The 14,140-nt window shown below is 45.4% G+C and overlaps 1 protein-coding gene across 2 annotated transcripts in view; it reads right to left on the bottom strand.

The window, feature by feature from the left end:
- The window catches only part of LOC309545901 (zinc finger CCCH domain-containing protein 11A-like), a 761,634-nt gene that overhangs the window by 388,189 nt on the left and 359,305 nt on the right, over positions 1-14,140 (bottom strand). For both annotated transcript variants that reach the window (XM_082245323.1, XM_082245324.1), the window contains 2 exons: positions 3,219-3,404; positions 3,036-3,140 (listed from right to left, as the gene is read on the bottom strand). In XM_082245323.1, the coding sequence (XP_082101449.1) occupies positions 3,036-3,140; positions 3,219-3,404 (291 nt within the window). The remainder of the gene's footprint in view (positions 1-3,035; positions 3,141-3,218; positions 3,405-14,140) is intronic.

Below are 14,140 nucleotides of genomic sequence, written 5' to 3'. Positions count from 1 at the left end.
ATAAAAAATTGATGTGGTAACAGAGCTCATAAGAGGTCCCCAAATCCAGGTTCACATGAAACCAACATGGTAAAGTATAACAAAGTAAAGGGTTGATGGAATAGAATCATGACATCAAACAGACTCAACGTGTTTTGTGGACTAATGTTGCCACTTCCCCAGGAGTAGATGTATGACATGGGTATATCAGCTCTGGCTGCAACTGACAGTGGAGGTAAAACCCGACCCTGGGTGTCTCCCATCGGAGCTGAGGGCGCACAGGACAGGTGGACCAGGTAGACCACGCCGCACACAGGGAGGAGCGTGGGTAGGAATGCATTGAGTAAAGCTAGTAGCAACATGAAGGAACATCAGAAGCAAACTCCCAAGCTCCAAAACAGGTGTGTCCCACAATTACCGAGGCTGCCAAAATCCCTGTGCACCCAGCGTCACGGCAGTGTATATAAATGGGGCCAGGGGCCATATGGAGCAGGGAGGCGTCTACCGTACCCGCGATGGCCCCACGGTCTTCTTAGAAGCATGGTCTGCAGACAAGCCCTTAAGCCACACCATAAGGCGGAGTCCAATCCCCACCGCAGAAAGTCTTGCGACCAGGGGAGCTTCGTCCAGGGCCGCATCACACGGATAAACCATGGCATGGGCCATCTGGTCCATGAGCTCAATGAGGGTCTGGGGAACTGACCCTCAAGATGCTTAAGAGCAACAGCAAGTTGCTCTTAAGCATCTTGATCCATTTCGTAACCGTCTGAGAAAACAGCACAGAGGCAAACACAGGCTTGAGAAACGTGAGCCCGCCACCAAGTACATGTGGTGGGAAAGGGACTCAGGTCTTTAAACACTGGGGAGTCCTCCACGGGCATCACTGTGGATTTATTTAACCTGGAAACAGAGTGGTCCACCTTAGGGGACAATGTCCAGTGATTGGAAACTGGGTCCGCAAAATGATAGCAGCGTTGAAAACGCTTATGCACTGCCAGCACGTGCTTAATGCGCCGCCACTGTTCGTTCACGATATTGTGGAACTCCTCGGGGCAGGGGAAAACCGGACTTGACTTCTGGACTTTGCGAGAGCCGAAGACAACCCGCTTTTGTGATTGGGTGGGCTCATCATCAATATTGAAATTCTCCCTGACTGAGCGAACAAGCGCTTCAACCAAAGCGTGTTCCTACGCTGCAACGGAGGAGGACTCATCCTCCTCGCCCTCAGAGTGTGAGGACAGGGAACCCTCAGGGAGGGCAGTGTCCGTGGCGACCACATTACAGCCGATACTCCATCTAGCCTATACCAGAGCGCTTGTTTTCCCTTATCTGTATGGCGACAACATCAGGCTCTGAATCAGAAGACTGAGAGGGCATCAGTCTTTTTTTGAACAGGAACTTGTGACATGACAAGATCAACTTTGGACGCCAAAGCTTTAATGGTTGCAGATAAAGATGCTAGGGAAGGTGGTCCGGAGCTCCCGAATGCACACACCAGATCAGTGGGGAAATTGTCAATCTGGAACTCCATTTTGGCAATAATATAAAAAAAACAACGCCGACCATCAGGAGCCCAGGGACCCTGGCCACTGCGGGAATCCACTACAGGAAGCCCCCCAGGATAAAGTAGGAGCCACACCCCCCCACACAGTGGACGCCGCAAGAGTGCCCCCATATGGAGCAGGGAGGCAGGATCCGTCCAGAACGGCTAGGGGGGAGCCCACAGCTCTGACATCCCCAGGAGTGGGCCCACATCACCCCCCACAGAGGTACTGTCCCAGGAACACAGGGGGTAGCATCACTCACAATATCATGGACCGCGGGCTCCGCTCCTATACAGCTTATCTCCCACACTGAGTGGGGGGTGCCGCCAGCCAAGGAGGGGACGCTGCAACACAGGGTGTTCCAGGTTGATGCGTCCCCACAAAGAACTTCTCCGCAGGCTCATCCCCATCCATCGGGGCACTGTCTTGGCGAGGCCTGGGCGGACCACAACCTGCACACGCTCGTTGGCCAGGTTGGGTACCATAAGGATCTAGATTATCCAGTGTGAAGCCCAGCCCGGCTGTCGCTTGTAGTTCACCAGGAGGATCCCCCTGACTAGCTAGCGATGGTGAGTGAAGAAAAATAAAACATTTCTCAAAGAAAAATAAAAAACTGAGACCGAAATCCCAGCATAGAAACCTAGGTCCTACTCCTCAGCTAGGCAGCAAGCAACTGATTAGTAAGCTCTATGTGTCTAGGAGTAATTGACTGAAGGAACAGTCCCCTAAAGGTGTGTCAAGTGAAAGTTTTTATAATGAAGTTTCACTACCTAGCCTGCTCCTGTAGAGGGTGCAATTACCCCAATTGTGATGAAACTTGGAAGGGCTGCATCTGTCAGAGGACGTAAAAGAAATGTACATTTATTTTGCTTTTTTTAGAAGCCTGTAAAGCATTGCACCCATGATCAGCAGATTGTGGGTGCAGTGTCAGGCTTCTGCAGACTGTGTAGCTGTCTGCCTAAATGCAGGCAGTGACTTCAGTCCAGGAAGGATCAATGAACTACTAATATGCTCACCAGCGCCCTCGTAGTTCATTAGGAACCACAAGGCGTTAGCCGCAAAGTTACGAATACTTGTAGTCTATTCATGCACAAAACTCAGGAGTGGGAACATTTTACATGTACCACCCTAAAAATGGGTGCAACATGTAACATGTTGCCAAGGTTAAATATATCCTTTAGAGCAGTTACACTTGCTGATGACAATTAAGTCACAGCAGAGTTTACAACTATTCCAAGTACTTTAACTTTTTTCATGCTGTCTAAGCATGACCCCATCCACGGCATCCAAAAGCAGTGCATTTGGCCTGAAACTCAAACTTGCAGAGATTTATGTTACAACATACTTTATCAGTGCCCTTTATTTTGCATTTAGGCAGCAAGTACATACACCCGCAATATCAGCCCAGTAAAAGTTCCAGATCGACTACGAAAACTTGTACAGACAAAATTCAGATTTTATGTTAAATCACAGTTTCGATTTCTGTAAAGTTATATAACATTATTGTCATACCTTCACTGAGTAGGTCCATTTTCTGGGTAGTTACACGCCATATTCCTTGATGACCACTCTGTTGACCAGAAGGCTTGAGTTCATCTCCTTCCTCTGAAATTTGATCTTTAGACATGAGATAGTTAGAAAAGCCACTAACAGGTAAACATTCTGCGACAAGGAGTTTGTGAAAATTGTACTCACCATCATCATCCTCATCATCATCTGCTGCATTAATGACTACAGGTGGGTGAGTGGGACTAGGAACATTTTCTGCAGCCGCTTCCTTTTTAACGCCACGTAGATGTGTGTTAGAAGATGCTGTAAGCTTGCTTGGAGTCTGAGAAATCTGTATATTTGTCTCACTTGGTTCAGGCTTGGCTATTTGTGCTAAAACAATGTAAGGCAATGTTCAGAAAAACAGGATTTAATTTTGTTATGGATCATAACATACTTTCTCTGAGTTCTTTGACAGACGCAGCTCTTCTGAATCGTGTAAGAAATAGATAATCAAGCGCCTAGGACTTCTCGGCTGGTAAATAAGGGGATAAGGAAGTGCAGCTAATTAATTGCAGGTGATATGCAATGTAATAAATGTAAATAACCAAAAAGGCAGGACCTTAATATTCCCCTGAAAAATGATTCTGTATACAACGTAAAAATAGTCAATGAAAAAATTCCAAATAATTATGGGTAACACCTACAATAAAAATAATGTGATATATATATATATAAATTAGATATATTAGAAGGTGCTGGATGCAAATTTTAAATATGTAAAAAAGTGCTGTGCAGAATATCAGTGTTTGTACCTATAAACTAGAAATCCAATGCAACGGAAAAACCAGAGTTAGACTTACCGGTAACTCTGTTTCTAGGAGTCCTCCAGGACAGCACAGGAGATATAGGCTCCACCTCCGGAGACAGGAAACACAAAGGATCAGGTGAATAAAGGGGTGAGAACTTCCCGGACATGGCATCTGCAACAAGAAAAAAAAAACACTCGCCCATGGTTATAACAGCATTATAGGGAGGGAATCCCTGCTGTCCTGGACGGCTCCTAGAAACAGAGTTACCAGTAAGTCTAACTCTGTTTTTTCTCCAGTCATCTGTCCAGGACAGCACAGGAGAGATCAACGAGAACTTACCAGATTAGGGTGGGACTACCGCCTGGAGGACTTTCCTTCCAAACGCTTGATCTTGTGCAGAGAGAAGGTCCAGTCTGTAGTGCTTGATAAATATCGAGAAGCTAGACCAGGTGGCTGCTTTGCAAATTTATTCTGGTGTCGCCCCTGCCTGCTCCGCCCAAGAAGCAGATAACGCCCTCATGGAGTGGGCCAACAGAGAAAAAGGGCACTCTTTGCCTAAACTTCTATAAGCTTCTACTATCGCCTGTTTAATCCACCTGGCTATAGTATTTTTTGAAGCCTGCTGCCCCTTATTTTTCCCTGAATGCACTACAAATAAAGCATTGGATTTTCTAAAGCTCTTAGACAACTCTAGATAGCTTAACACACAGGCCCTGACATCTAAAAGACGAAACTCTGCTTCCCTTGGATTGGAAGAGGAGGAACAGAAGGATGGTAACACCATTTCTTGGGCCCTGTGGAACCTGGAAGCCACTTTAGGTAGGAATCCTGGATCTGTACGTACCACCAACCTGTCTTCAAAAATTTGAAGAAAAGGTTCCCTAACTGAAAGCACCTGTAACTCACTAATGCGCCTGGCTATAGAAATTGCCACCAGAAAGGCTGTCTTAAGGGTAATATACTTTAACGACAGGTCTACGTCCTGCGAAAGTTTTATCCAACCCTGTAATACTATTGACAAGTCCCATTTAGGAAGAACCTTAAATGGAATCGGTCTCATTCTGGATAATCCCTTGAAGAACCTCACCACTAAAAGTTCTAAAGCCAGGGATTTTTCCAGAAACACTGATAATGTCGCTACCTGCACTTTTAAAGTGCTAACGGCCAGTCCCTTGTCCGCACCTTCCTGCAGAAATTCAAGAATAGCTGGAATACCGACCTCCCAGTTATCGGTTTTTAGCCAAAAACAAAAATTTTTCCAATACTTAAAATAAATTGCCTGGGTGACCTTTCTACTGGAAAGAATTGTGCGGATCACTTTATCTGAAAGTACTTTTGACTTCAAAAGACGTTCTTCAGATACCAGGCTGCCAACTTCATTCTTTGGATCTTTGGCAGTTGTATCGGTCACTGGGATAGCAGGTCTTCCCTTTCTGGGAACATGAGGGGGGGACCTACTGCTAGACGCTACAGGGATGAAAACCAAGGCCTGTTTGGCCAAAACGGGACTACCAGGATTAAGGTGGTATCCTCCTGGATGAACTTCCTTAGAACGAGAGGAATCAGCTTGAACGGGGGAAAGGCATAACTCAGCTGAGACGTCCACTCCTGAGCTAAGGCATCCAGTCCTATGGCTCCTCCACCTTTCTCCAAGGAAAAGTACCTTGGGACTTTGTTGTTCGTTCTGCTGGCGAACAGATCTATGTCTGGAAGGCCCCATCTCTGGGTCACCAACTGGAAGACTTCCCTGTTTAGGAACCACTCCGATTCAGATACCGACTTAGAAAATCTGCCATCTCGTTGTCCACACCCCTTAGGTGGACTGCGGAAATAGAGCTCAGGTTTGCTTCTGCCCATGAAAAAAGGTTCGCTGTCAGCTGCATCAGGGACGGGCACCGCGTCCCTCCTTGTTTGTTGACATAGGCGACCGCCACCACGTTGTCCGATAGGACTTGTACATGGTGTCCGTTCAGGTATTAGGATAAAACTCTTAGGGCTTCCCAGATTGCCCGCAGTTCTCTCCAATTGGCCGATTCCCGAGATTCCCTCATGGACCATGCTCCCTGGGCCATCCTCTTTCCCCAGTGGGCTCCCCAGCCCCTGGTACTGGCGTCCGTAGTTATCCGGACGGATATTGGGAAGGACCACTGAAGGCCCCCCCAGAGGTTCTCTTCTTTCCTCCACCACCAGAGCGATTGCTTTTGGAGATAAATGGATGGTCTTGTCCAGGGATTGTTGTCTCCCATCCCAAACTCTCAGTATGTTGGCCTGGAGACACCGAAAGTGGGCCCTTGCCCAAGGAACAGCTGGGATTGTTGCCGCCAGGAACCCTAGGCCTGACATAGCTGTCCTGATGGAAAGTGACATGTTGGTTTGCAGGGCGGCCGCTGTCGCTTTTACCTTTTCCCTCTTTTCTAGAGTGAGAAAAACTTTCTGCTCTATCGAATTTATCCTGTACCCCAGATAGCACAACTCTTGGGTTGGTTAATCAACAAGGACAAATCCAACCTGATCCCAACACAAGTCCTCCAAAAACCGGGTGGCTACCCGTAAGTCTTCTTGCGAAAAGAGAAGGAAAGGAGTGGGCAAAAAATAAAAGAACGCCAAGATACAGAATGACCGAGATTCCCCTTAGTCTTAAGGGAGCCAGTGCCTCTGCCAGAACTTTGGTGAAAATCCTGGGAGAAGAACTCTGGGCTCTGAACTGCAGATGGCGAACAGCACTCCCCCATCTTATCGCTATTCTTAAAAGTTTTTGAGACTTCTTGTGAATCGGGATATGAAGATAGGCATCCCTTAGATCCAGGGAAGCCATAAAGCAATTTGGGGGGAGCATGGCTTTCACCGCAAAGATGGTTTCCATCCAGAATTTCTTGTAGGTCACCCATCTGTTCAGAGGTTTTAGGTTCAGGATTAGCCGAAAATTCCCCGACGGCTTTTTCACCACAAAGACGTGCGAGTAGAAACCCATATTTGTTTCTTCTTGGGGCACTGGAACAAGAACTCTCTGGTCCACAAGGTCACCAATTTGCGACAGCAGTGCCGACGCCTTTACGCAGGCTGACACATATATATTTGCTTTCTTTTGTCTTAGAGATATGCAACAATTGGATATATGTTTGACATTGATTGGTTTTTGGTTATTTACTCTTGCTGCTTGACATGGACGCTCTGACACTGCTGGATGGTTGGTGGGCTGGCTCCCATTTACCTTCCCGGGAGCTGCGATGCGTGTTGTATGCCATCCCTTTCTCCCTGGACTCCTGTGAGCTCGGGGGATTGGGTGGGCGGAGCCACCACGCATCGGCGCCACGTGACGTCATTTTGGCGCCAACACGCCGAAGGCTGTTGTACATCCTCAGTGCATAAGAGGGAGCCCGCCGGACGGTCTGGCATAGCCTGCCGTTCCGGCGGCTCCTTCCATATGTGCACTGACGTGACGCTGGACGCCTCGGATCGGCGGTCCTTTGCGGAAGCGAGGCACGCCTCTCTCAACTTCAATTTCTGGTATCGACTCCCCCCACTTACCCTTTTCACCCTTATCACTTGCTTGGTGTATATATTATTCTTGTATTATCACCCACATTGTCTGATTACTCTTCTGGCACATTGGTTTAATAGGGGGTATCTAACCCCCTTTGCTATTTTTCTATTTTTATTTTTCAATTTTTGGTCCCAATTGGATACTCATCTTTTGGGCTCTCTAGAATTCTACTTCTTCACCATATTATTTTTTCACTTTATCTCAGCGCTCATCTCTCCCATTTTTCTACAACACTTCCCCACACCTTCCTCACAGCCACATTTTTATATAATTTTCAATCCTTATATTTTATTTTTTAATTTTCTATTTTTTCATGCAAGTAATATTATGATTTTTATATATTACATATATATATATATATATATATATATATATTTTTACCATTCACTTAATTTACTTCATAGCTATTTCCACACAAGTTTCAATCCCCTTCAATTTCCTACTATTATCATGCAAGTTATATTATGACCTCTCATACAATACATACTTTTTTACTATTTATCTCTATTTACTCGATATAGATACATGATACTATCAAGATTACTACAGTTCCTTCTATCTCACATTCTCCCTTGTGTGTGGCTTCTTCTGTTCTCGCCGCTGACCTTCAGCGTCCTCAGCTCCCGTGGGAGGCACCTGGGTCCATGCCTCCACCTCCATTACCAGTCACTGCCATGGCTACCATGTAAGTTGGGATTGTGGGGGTTATTCCTCCCTTCCCCTCCCCCTTTCAGCTTCCATCAACCATCATTCTTTGCAATACCTTATATGCATTTTTTACTTCTAGATATGGATCATACATCTACTCTTGAAGAAGTGGCGGAATTAGGCCACGAAACGCGTCAGTTTATGGATGTCATGATTTTACTCTAATACTTTTATGATTGTCAATCGTTATGCTGGTTCTTTTGAAGCTGTCCTGGGGATTACTCACTTTTTCTACCACTCCAGTTTTATATATACCAATGTGTCTTATTTTGTACAGCATTTTATGCCATTTGTATATAATTATGAGTACAATAAATGTGATATCTTACTCCACCAACCTTGTCACGGTCATGTCTCTCATGCAAAGTCCCAACCCCTCCATATTTTTTCTAAATGAATTTAGGGATGGAGTCGCACGGTCAATCCCACCAGGCGTCTCATTTAAAGTCCCGCCCTCTTCCAGCCCTTTCCCTGCCGACGCCTTTAGGGGATCTCTGGGAGGGGAGGTCAGAACGGTTCTTGCGGGTGGAATACCCTGGAACTGAATCTGATAACCTTCCCTGATAATCCTCAGTATGAACCTGTTTTGGGTCACACTTTCCCACTGTGGGAGGAATTGACCCAACCTTCCCCCCACCGGGACCCGGTCATTGGGGTTTAGGGGTTTTTTTTTTTTAGGAGAGGAAAAGAGAAAACCCTTCTTTTGTTGTCCTCTCCCCCATTGCTTTTTAGTGGCTGGCATTTTGGAAGCTTGCTCTTGTGGTCTTTGGGGGCGAAAAAAACGTCGCTCTGGAGCTTTCTAGGGCTTTGTCGGAAAAGCTTTTTTCCTATCAGCCGTTCGGTCCAGGACCTTCTCTAGGTCTGGACCGAATCAGAGGTCACCTTCAAAGGGAATACCATAAAGCTTTGTCTTGGACGCTAACTGACCATGACTTCAACCACAAGGCCCTACGTGAAGAGTTCACCAGGGCTGCAGTTCTGGCCGACAACTTGACCGATTCTGCCGAAGCATCTGCCATATACCCGGCCGCTTTTGACAGCATAGGAAGGGAATCCATAATTTCCTTACAGGAAGTCCCTCCTTCCAGATGGGCTTTAAGTTGGTCCAGCCAAACCTCCAGATTTCTGGCCACCACTGTTGTGGCCATAGCTGGCTTTAGGCTAGCCATAACTGCCTCCCATGACCTTTTAAGGAGAACCTCTATTCTCTTGTCCATAGGCTCTTTAAGGACACCCATATCCTCAAAGGCCAGGTCTGTAGACTTGGTGCATTGTGAGAAGGTTGCATCCAGCTTGGGAACCTTGTTCCAAATACAAGAGGGATCCTCGTTAAAGGGAAACCTCCTCTTTAAGCTTTTTGGGAAAAACAGCTTCTTTTCAGGCTCCACCCACTCCTTCTTAATGGAGTCCGACAAAGAGTCATGTACCGGAAATACCCTGGACTGAGTTTCTTTCAGGGATTGGTACATTTTGTCATGTAGGGACAGAGAGACCTGCTCTTCCTTAATTTCTAAGGTCTCATAAATCACTCCTAGTAAAGCATCAACTTCCTCCAGTGATAACTTATACCTATGCGATTTAGTCCCTAACTCAAGGACCCCCCTGGAAGAAGCTGCCTCACTAAGCTCTTCAAGGGAATCTGAGTTCTCTGCCTCTGTTTCTACACCCTCCACTGGGGCTGAAACTAGGGGGGCTTCTGCTGGCTGTTTGGGGGTCTCTATGTTAGACAGCATAGATTTAATCGCTTTCATCTCCTTTTGGACTTCTGCGATTAAATCCTGGCATGCCCCTGTTGACTCCTTATAGACCAATTTGTCTATACAGGGTTTACAAAGGGGTTTACTCCAGCCCTCCTTAAACTTAGCAGCACAAGCCGGGCATATTTTCTTCCCTGAAGGTTTCTCTGTGTCTTTGGGCTGAGCCTGAAGACGAGAAGAGGGGAAAAAACAAGGAAATAGTGAGACCCTTAACAGAAAAAAACAAGGAGGGGGTATAAACTACAATAGCCAACCCCTCCCCCTGCCAGAGAAGCTAAGCCAGTGTTCCTAGGCTCATTAGCCCAGACTCAGCTTTGAGGGGGGGGGGGGAGTAAAAACAAGCAGGGGAATCACAGCATTCTGAGGGTCCCTGTACTCACCCCCCCCCCCTCTCCCAGCTTAGTAGGTAGCCTACCCTTGTGACACCTACCTGAGCTGGGATGGCGCCACCACCGCTGTGTCCTGCAGTCTCTATGAGAGAGGCCTCTTCCTCCTGCAGCATCCTGCCATGGTGTTCTGCCCAGGGAAGCCTCGCAGACCTTGCAGTGGTTTCAGCAGTTTAAATAAACCGCCATGGCTCCGGCGTCATCACCGCTGTGAGAGCCGGAACCGGAAGTGATGCGCCGGTAGCCCCGCCCTCCTCCGATGCGCTCCAAAGGCCGGAACTCGAGGCCGGTGCAAACGCCCACTGCCTTGTCGGAAGCCCTCTGTTACATCGCTGCGGGCAGTGGACATAGCCCTCCCTGGGCTCCAGGAGGAGATGCGCCGGATACAGCCTCGTCGGCCACCGGGGGCCCCCAAAGCTGACCTCCCTCTTCTGATCGGGACAGGTACAGCAGAGCTCCACACCTGCCTCCTCCTCCGGGGAGGAAACACAAAAGACTGGGGAAGATGGTGGGTGTCCGCCCCTTTATTCACCTGATCCTTTGTGTTTCCTGTCTCCGGAGGTGGAGCCTATATCTCCTGTGCTGTCCTGGACAGACGACTGGAGAAAATATATTAAAAATGCACTGTGTAAAAAAATGTGTGGTGCAGTGTATACTGACTAAAAAATCAAAATCTCAAAAATGTAGAACCAAATAATGGTTAAAAAGTGCACTGTGCAATAAATATTGAAAAAATGTGTATCAAAAATGTAAGTGGTATATATAATTATTTATGAAAAGTGTATATTGCAATCCATGAGTAGATATTGCAATTTATGAGTAGATAAATAAATAAAATGATTGTGATATTGATTCCAACTGTAGTGCAAATGCCAATTAAAGTGAAACAGCTATAAAAGAATATTAGTCAGCATCCTGTAAATTCTATATTAAGTGCATAAACATATAAAGGTTCAATCCATATTTCATAACCCCATATACATAAAATTCACAGATGAGAAGTAAAAAAATAAAATAAAAATAAAAAAAGAGAAGTCCACAATTCTTCAACCAAGATTCCAATAAAGTGCCAGTGCAGGAATGGTGCAAAAACCAGTGCCAACAAATCGAATTCAGCAGGTGTCTTCAGTGCATACTTGTGAGGGTCCCACCATCCGTGTCACACAGGAATCACTAAATTGACTCACCAGAAATAAAGCTGGTGAGACCAGCAGCCACACTTTTACAATTATTTATCCAATTTAATCATCTATCCCAGAGGGTAAGTGGATGACCATCAATAGCCTTAAATCTTGTCAGTATTCTCAGGGTAATTATCAGAGTGGTGGAGTGTCAAAATGTAGAGGAGAAGGAGAAAAATATATTGAAAATAGTGTAATTCCGTAAAATACTGTGTTTATTAAACTTATCATACAAATTACACTCACATTAGTTGGTGTCTTAGCCAGACCCTAGGAGCATCAGGCAATCATTAAAAAGCACTGAGCGGGGCTTCTGGACGCTTAAGGAATACACAGCACAGTGTGAGACACGCTCGCGGCTCCTACCTAGCAGCCGGAGCAGTTTTTTTAATGATTTGTTGCCACTGGTTTTTGCAAAATTCCTGCACTGGCACTTTATTGGAATCTTGGTTGAAGAATTCTGGACTTCTCTTTTTTTATTGTTATTTTACTTTTATTCTCATCTGTGAATTTAATGTATATCGGGTTTTGAAATATGAATTGAACCTTTATATGTTTATGCACTTTATATAGAATTTCCAGGATGCTGGCTAATATTCTTTTATAGCGGTTTCACTTTAATTGGCATTTGCACTACAGTTGGAATCAATATCACAATCATTTTATTTATCTACTCAGATTGTAATATCTACTCATGGATTGCAATATACACTTTTCATAAATATATATACCACTTACATTTTTGGTATACATTTTTTCAATATTTATTGCACAGTGCACTTTAACCATTAATTGGTTCCACATTTTTGAGATTTGGATTTTTCAGTAAGTATACACTGCACCGCACATTTTTTTACACATACATGCATTTTTAATATATTTTCCGTTACATTGGATTTCTAGTTTATAGGTACAAACACTGATATTCTGCACAATACTTTTTACATATTTAAAATTTGCTAAATTTACAAATATATCACATTATTTTTTTATTGTACGTGTTACCCATAATTATTTGGAATTTTTTCATTGAATATTTTTATGTTGTATACAGAATAATGTTTCAGGGGAATATTAAGGTCCTGCGCTGATCGTTATTTCCATTTCTTCTGAATCTTGACCATGGGGTTATATAGTGTCACCTGCAGGAGTAGGGCACTAGGCAGAAAGGAACACAGCACCACCTTTGGACAGTCCCAGCTGCTCTAAACCCCCTCTATAGACAATCCAGTTCAAAGCAACCAACAAAGCAGTGTCAGTAAGTACAAACTCCAATAGAGTGTGGGTGCTGTGTCCATCAATTAATTCAGAGAAAGGGATTTTAAGTAGGGATCGACCAATTATCGGCAAAGCCGATACATTTGGGGCAGATTTGCACTTTCCCCGATATATCGGAATTGGCCCTTGAGGTTACAGATATTGCCGATATTTCGAGAAAGTGTTGTACCGGAGGGATGCCTGCAGCTAGAGGCATCACCCAGGTACCGGCGTCCATAGCAGATTGTCGGCTGTCCTGTAATTAAACAACCGATGCGGCTGAGAAGCCACTCGGTTGTCATTAAAAAGAGCGGGAGGGGACATCCCCCCCCTCCTCGCCACCTTCCGTGGCTCGCCTGGGTCTCCCGTCCCACCTGGAGACCCGGACAACCATCCTGCACGGCTGCCGAAGAGAAGATCAGATCAAAGCAGCATTCAGCTCTGATCGGGTCTCCATGTAAAAACCCGGAAGTGATGAGGGGTTTGGGATCTTTTAGACCCCCAGGTTCCCTCCACAAGAGTACCTGTCAAAAAAAAAAATATATATATATATATATATATATATATATTTTTTTTTTTTAATATACGAAAATATCGGCCAATACTGATATGTGATGACCAAAATATCGGTATTGGTAACAAAAAAACGATACCGAACGAGCATACTAACATGCAATTTTGTAAAATTTTGTATAGGTGTACACAGACGACCAAGTACCCACCTCTAAAAGTTGAGACACACTGATCGCCCTAATGAAGTGTGCCATAATGGGGAAGCCCCTTAAAGTGGTTCTAAAGGCAGAAGGTTTTTAATCTTAATGCCTTCTATTCATTAAAATAAAAATCTTCTGTGTGCAGCCGCCCCCCTCGGCCCCCCTAATACCCAAACCCCATGTTGATCCAGCGATTATGCATCAGAGCCTCAGTTGTCCCACTGCTGTCAAAGTCAGTGAGATAATGAGGAGAGAGTGGGGGCGGGGCGGGGCAGAGCCTCCATGTCTGAATAGACACATAGAGCAAGTGGCTCGGCTCGGGGGCCCCCATAGGGGGCACTTGACAGGAGGAAGAGGCCAGGAGTGCCGGCAAGGGACTCATGAAGAAGAGGATTAGGACTGCTCTGTGCAAAACCACTGCATACAGCAGACAAGTATATGTGTTTTTTTTTTGTTTTTTTTTTAAATAGCAAACAAGACTAATAGCACTGTAATAGTGTATACCTGAACAAGCATCTGCCAGATCCAACATGAAAATGTACATCCCTGGACACAAGGAAGGCAAGCCAATGCCCTCAGTCAGGTGTAAATCTGACACCACCTTCGGGCACAGGTGAAGAACCACCTTATCCTCCTGTTGCACCAAACAAGGAGACGTATAGGAGAAAAGCACCAGATCAGACATTTGCCTCGTAGAAGTAATGATGATCAAGAAGGCAACTACTTTACAAAGAGTAAGCAGGGGAATAGCCTGAATACTCTTCCAGAGGG

The sequence above is a fragment of the Pelophylax lessonae genome, assembly GCF_965119305.1.
Source record: "Pelophylax lessonae genome assembly, chromosome: 2".
Classification (NCBI taxonomy): domain Eukaryota; kingdom Metazoa; phylum Chordata; class Amphibia; order Anura; family Ranidae; genus Pelophylax; species Pelophylax lessonae.
Note: the sequence above shows the minus strand (reverse complement) of the source record. Positions and strands in the feature narration are given on the sequence as shown.